General features: G+C 42.1%; 1 protein-coding gene across 2 annotated transcripts; it reads right to left on the minus strand.

Annotated features, from left to right (window-relative positions):
* Nucleotides 1–371: 371 nt before the first annotated feature.
* Nucleotides 372–5,787, minus strand: LOC108259281 (aurora kinase). Of its 2 annotated transcripts, none has more exons than XM_017458643.3 (15): nt 5,684–5,787; nt 4,886–4,967; nt 4,625–4,763; nt 4,378–4,440; nt 4,164–4,278; nt 3,955–4,051; nt 3,758–3,860; nt 3,534–3,674; nt 3,208–3,442; nt 2,747–2,841; nt 2,534–2,584; nt 1,805–2,183; nt 1,507–1,683; nt 1,306–1,406; nt 372–622 (listed from the first exon to the last, which is right to left on the minus strand). In XM_017458643.3, the coding sequence occupies exons 2-15, from the start codon at nt 4,963–4,965 to the stop codon at nt 587–589; spliced, it is 1,812 nt and encodes a 603-aa protein (XP_017314132.1). In that variant the 5' UTR covers nt 4,966–4,967; nt 5,684–5,787; the 3' UTR covers nt 372–586. The 2 variants fall into 2 exon arrangements, with proteins under 2 accessions (XP_017314132.1, XP_017314113.1); XM_017458624.3 differs by having other exon boundaries at nt 3,949–4,051.

Genomic DNA, 5,787 nt, shown 5'->3' on the forward strand with positions numbered 1-5,787 from the left:
ACATCTAGTGGCCGCTCCGGGAAATGATAATATAAAATAAAACATAAAAACCAGACATCCATATTGGCAGAATATTTACAAATGTATTCATACCTGAGAGGGAAATCTGCAGATAACAAACAGAAACCCTAAATATGCTACAATGAAAGCCATTAAGAAAAACAGTGATCACTAGATATTCATCGTCACTGAAATCATGTGTGTTAGTGTACTGACAGACTGCCACAGTGTGTCTGGGAGGGTGGTGATGCTTTAAAAACACACCTTACAGGGGACATAAAAAGTCGACACACCCCTGATAAAATAGCAGGGTTTTATGATGTAAAAAAGAAGAAGAAGAAGAAGAAGAAGAAGAAAAAATCCAAGATAAATCATGTCAGATCTTTTTCTACATTTAATATGACAAAGCAAACAACACATTGAAAAAAACAAAAACAAATAGAAATGTTTTAGACACAGAATAACACTTATTGTCTGTCTAAAACATTTGTATTTGTTTTTTTTAATTATTTGTGTGTGTGTGTGTGTGTGTGTGTGTGTGTGTGTGTGTGTGTGTGTGTGTGTGTGTGTGTTTTGCAGTACATGGTCAGGCTGTTGCCACATCATTGGTTCCAGAAAGGATCTACAAAATAAAACAAACAAAACAAACATTAAATCTGCAACCAGAGATCGCTTAACGACCGGCGCTTAGTAGTGCCTACTCAGCGTGGCTCAAGGTCCCTTTCCAGAACCTTCACACCGACTGTCCCTCAGTGGTGGAATGAGCTTCCAACCTCAACCCGGACCACAGAATCTGTCTCTATGTTCCTAAAAAACAGCTAAAGACCCACCTCTTCCGTGAGCACTTAACTAACCCCTAAAATTCCAAGCTCACATTATTTATAATAAAAATAAAACGTTTTAATTACTCTGGCACTTACACCTCTACTCTGTGCACTTTGCTTCCCTAGATCTCAATTATACATCTTGCACGGCAGCACAACTTGTATTGTTCTCCGCTTGATATATCGCTTTGCTTGTATTTCCTCATTTGTAAGTCGCTTTGGATAAAAGCGTCCGCTAAATGAATAAATTAATAAATGTAAATTAAAATACACTAGGATAGAAAACTATTAGTGCTTCCTTTTTTTTTTTTTTTTACACTTTGTTTCTTTCATATAATGATATGTTCTGAGTATAATTACATAAGCATGTTAATCTGTGATACAGAACTCAATACTGATCCAGTACAATCATATAATCTAGACTGTTACAGCAAAGCCTGAGCTCATATTAATTAGGTGTAATGTATCCTCGCTGTCTAACCTGGACTCCCTCCGTGAACCACTCATGCCTGGTGATGTCCTCAAAGGACGGGCGCAAAGTAGGCTCGAACTCCAGGCACCACATCATCAGTTCGAAGAAATCTGTGTGTGCAGTGACGAGACAGAGGTCAGTCTAGAAGTCCAGTCATTTTGCTATGCTTTATCACACAGGTGTAAATGTGATGCTTCTGTATCGACTCACCTCGAGACACACCAGGACATAAGTCCAGTCGACCGCCTTCAAGGTCTCTGTCGGATCTAAAGGGGTAGTTTCCACAGACCAAGTTGTACATCAGAATTCCCAGACCCCAGATGGTAGCAGGAATGCCCTCATACATTCCTAACATCAGCCACTCAGGAGGACAGAAAGCACGAGTGCCTGAGTGTAAAGGAGAGAAAAAGGGTCGTTAGCAATGTCACAAGAAAAAAATAAACACGTCGGAAATGGTTCTCCACTGCTTCCTTCTCATTCTATTGCGTATTTATTTTGAAATTATTACCTGCATACTTTCTGTACGGTGTGTCCTTCAGTAAGTCTCCGTAGACAAAATCTATTATTTTGACTTGCATCGTGTCCGTATTGATGAGCAGATTCTCGGCCTTGATGTCGCGATGTAACACTTTGCGGTCACAGCAGTGACGAGCCGCTTGAACCACTTGCTGCATGATGTCTCGTGTCTGTGCTTCAGTCAGAGAGCCGTCCTGAAGTCTGGCGAAATCTCTGAGGGTCATACAGGGGCTGGGTCGTTCCAGGACCATGACGATGCGATCGGGCATTTCGAAATAGTCCAGCAGCTCCACCACGTTGCTGCAGCGAGGTGGCTTGGACACCATCTCCATTAGAGCCACCTCCAATGGCAGCTCACGCCTCTCTCTGGGCTAAAATAAGCACAGATGTGGTTATCATGGGTTCTGTGTGAATACATCTAAACTATGTTAAGCAGAGATGTTACAATGGATTGTTTTCCATTATGTTCGCCGGAACCAGTAAACAGTCACGTCATTTTGCTCTGTACTTGCACCAGCAGAACGTAAGTTGTGTTGTAGCCTAACTGGCCACTACGTTCGAGTGTACAAAGTACAGTACTACAACGGATGTAGTATTCCCTGTTTGTAATCACACCCTGATTTACGATCAAACTCACATTCAGCTGGTGCAGCAGACCCCTAGTCCATAAAACGCTTGCTATTTGGAGCTTACTGCTTAAGTAAAAAATAAGGTTACTTACATCGATCAAGATGTTGGTCACGATGTTCTTGCCCACCGTTTTGATGGCAACCTGTTCACAAAATTATACAAAATATAATGAGACGTTCAAGGGACGATTTGGAAGAGGAATTACCATGCAGGAAGCTGTACAATCAAAACTACACATGTTCACTGCTAACCAGCAGCTACTGTGGAGTGCGGTTTGTTTATGGGGGTGAGGGAGAACGTTTACCTCTTTCCCGTCTTCCACACGGATGCCTGCGTAGACAGACCCGAAGCTTCCCATCCTCAGCAGCTCTCCCGTGGTGTACCGTGACGCAAACACGACTGTTCGGCAAACAATAATTCGGTTAAATGAAATCGAACGAAGGATGAAACAGCATCATGCTCAGTGTCCTGTCTCGCAATAACGAGGAAAGAACGAGACTTGTCTTGTTAACAGCTATCATATTACAGCATTATTACGTTATCTTCTCTTTGAGTAGGGCAAAGCACCTTGAATATGAGTAGCTAGTAAAAATAGTACAAGTCTTTATTTCCGTATATGCTAAAACGCACAAATTATTAGGTTTCAGCGCCGATTTGTGAGTTTACGAATCGGTGTGTGAGAGTTATGAGTAACCTAAACTACACAACACTGTACAAAGCTCGCAATGTGAAAATGTTTTTGTCCGAATGGGGGATTTAACATACTCTCTGGGTCAGGCCGCTCCACGTCAGGAGACTGCTGAGCGATGGTCTTGTCACTCATCGAGCTGTTTTCTGAGGTCTGAAAGTTGCACTCCATTTCAGAGCCGGTAGATGTTGAGTATTGCTCTGAGTCAGAATTAGCATCTGCATCAGTGGCTTTGATTTTATACAGCTGGCAAAGCTCTAGCAGCCACACAGGTTCTTGTCCTTCTGCCCCTTCTTGCAGCATGTTAAACAGCTACAATACAGATAATGAAAGTACATTAGGGATGAAGACTTTGCATTAAAAACCTGGAAACCGTTTCCCAATCATTAATAATCTTATTTACCAAAACGAGCCGTTTAACAAAGCTTCTTTTGATTCTGCCGGGGAAAGTGATGACTGCCCTGGCGATGGTCTCGCAATACTGCATGGCTTCCTTGGGAAATTCAGCCTGGGCGAACCGGTTGGCGTGAGACAACTTGAAGATCTAAGACAGTCATTCGTTCTGAGTACAGCGGTTAAATTTGACCGATCGGTGCGCTTGAAACAGAAAAGTGGAGAAATTCCAACCTGGAAGTTTGGCTGGGCCAGGCCTGAGGTCAGAGACAGCACGTACTCGTAAACCTCGGTTCTCTCAACGGCTGAAGTCAGGACTGTCAGACCGAATGGCACACTGGTGCAAATAGAAAAAAATGATCAGTAGCAATTCAGGAAAGACATCACACACATACACACACACACAGACACACACACACACACACAAATACTTGTCACATCCGATCAATTCGAATCGACTACGTGTCCCCAGCTCCACTTTTGCCACCACGTAGCAGATGTGCGCTGCGAACGTCAGTCCTTTGAAGGCTGCAGATGAAGCATCAAACATGCATGTGAGGATCAGGGTCCATGAAACAGTTCAGGATATGATTACAACATTTTCAGAAAAGAATGTGGTTACTGTGGAGCTTATGCATACCGAGATCATCTCCCATCTGAATCACGGCTTCTCTTCGCTCATCATCTGGGGCAGAGGAGCACAAAAGTTGCGCCAGAGAAAGGAACCAGTACTTCAGGTCCTCGGTTCCTCTCAGCTGGAGCAGAAATAGTCATTTTAGTCAGCAGTCTGGCAAAAACAATGCAATTATATACAGACAAATGCTGATAATGATGTGTGATATAAGTTTTGATACCTTCTTCTTAATTAAGCCGTCTCCCTTGAAGAGGATAGTGGTGACTTGAGCCATCATCACTTCCTGTAAGAAATGTCATTAAGTTACACATGCATTGTAGGTATTAGTGATGTAACTGAATATGAATACCACAGCTACTAGATTTATTCTTTTAGGCACTTATTATAATTCAGAGAATCTTTACTTTCATGAAAAACATATTCGCTTACAAAGTCAAACACCACACGTACTGAACTATAACACTTACTCCGTTCTGACGGCAGAACAAGTCCATAATCTGCCAAAAGAAGTAGGCCTCCATTTGGTGAAGTTCTTTAATCCGACTGAGAGACTCCTCTACTTGGCACTCTATAAACTTCAACAGGTCCTCTTTCTGCATCTTATTGCTGCAACAGATGTTGGAACACAGCTGGATTATGAGGATTACTGCACACGATACGGTTGAAAACATTACTGCTTACAACGAATATTCGATTTATCTTATAAGAGAGGAAAACGAGAGTCTCACCTCATAAGAGGGCCAGGAAAAGCCACAGTGTGAAACTGATGCAGGTCGCCATGATCAGGTTGATACGTGTTGCTGGGCATCCCTGGAGTCAAATCCTCAGTTAGGGCTACAGACTAATTACATGACTCTATGCTTATAGAAATCTTATTCATTTGACAGTTTCTTGTATTAATTGTGTCCAGAATTAAAAACTACAACCTTACATATTATAACGTTCCCCAGGATTAAACACTGGGCCTCAAGCGTTCCCCCCTTCTTTTTTTTCTTTCTTTTCCCTCCTAACTATTGTCTGTTGTCTGTGAAATGTTATAGTGCAGTCAGGTATCCTCTAATCTGAAGGTCAGGCTGGATGATGTGAAGTTCTTCACTTGCTGTGTGTGTGTGTGTGTGTGTGTGTGTGTGTGTGTGTGTGTGTGTGTGTGTGTGTGTGTGTGTGTGTACGAAGTTGTACACATACATGGCTATTCAATCTAATTTCCCCAGCTCTCAAACAGAAACAGAAGGGTTCACACAGAAGAGATCAAGCCATACCGGCTCTCACCACTAGATGTCACTGTGACCACAATGTTAATCTGTTTATACTGTAAATTTTCGCCTCTCTGTGAGATTTACTTTCATGAACCTTCTCTATAATGTCCCTCTGGTTTAAACATTACGGTTAAAAAACAACGTCCTCGACGGATTGTTTGAGGTTTGAGGAAATATATCAAGGTATTATTTGTATTTAGTTCATCTTAGACATCATTTCAAACTCGACATTCCCCTCTGCTCAGCATGAGTGTGCGGTAGTTTACTCACCTAGTCGCTAAGAGGCAGGTACAGTTCCTCACTGAAAGTTTCACTTGGTTAGAGAACTAGAAATGTCGTCTAGCTTGGAATATTGAAGAATATAGAATATAGAA

This window comes from Ictalurus punctatus, chromosome 2 (assembly GCF_001660625.3).
Source record: "Ictalurus punctatus breed USDA103 chromosome 2, Coco_2.0, whole genome shotgun sequence".
Lineage (NCBI taxonomy): Eukaryota > Metazoa > Chordata > Actinopteri > Siluriformes > Ictaluridae > Ictalurus > Ictalurus punctatus.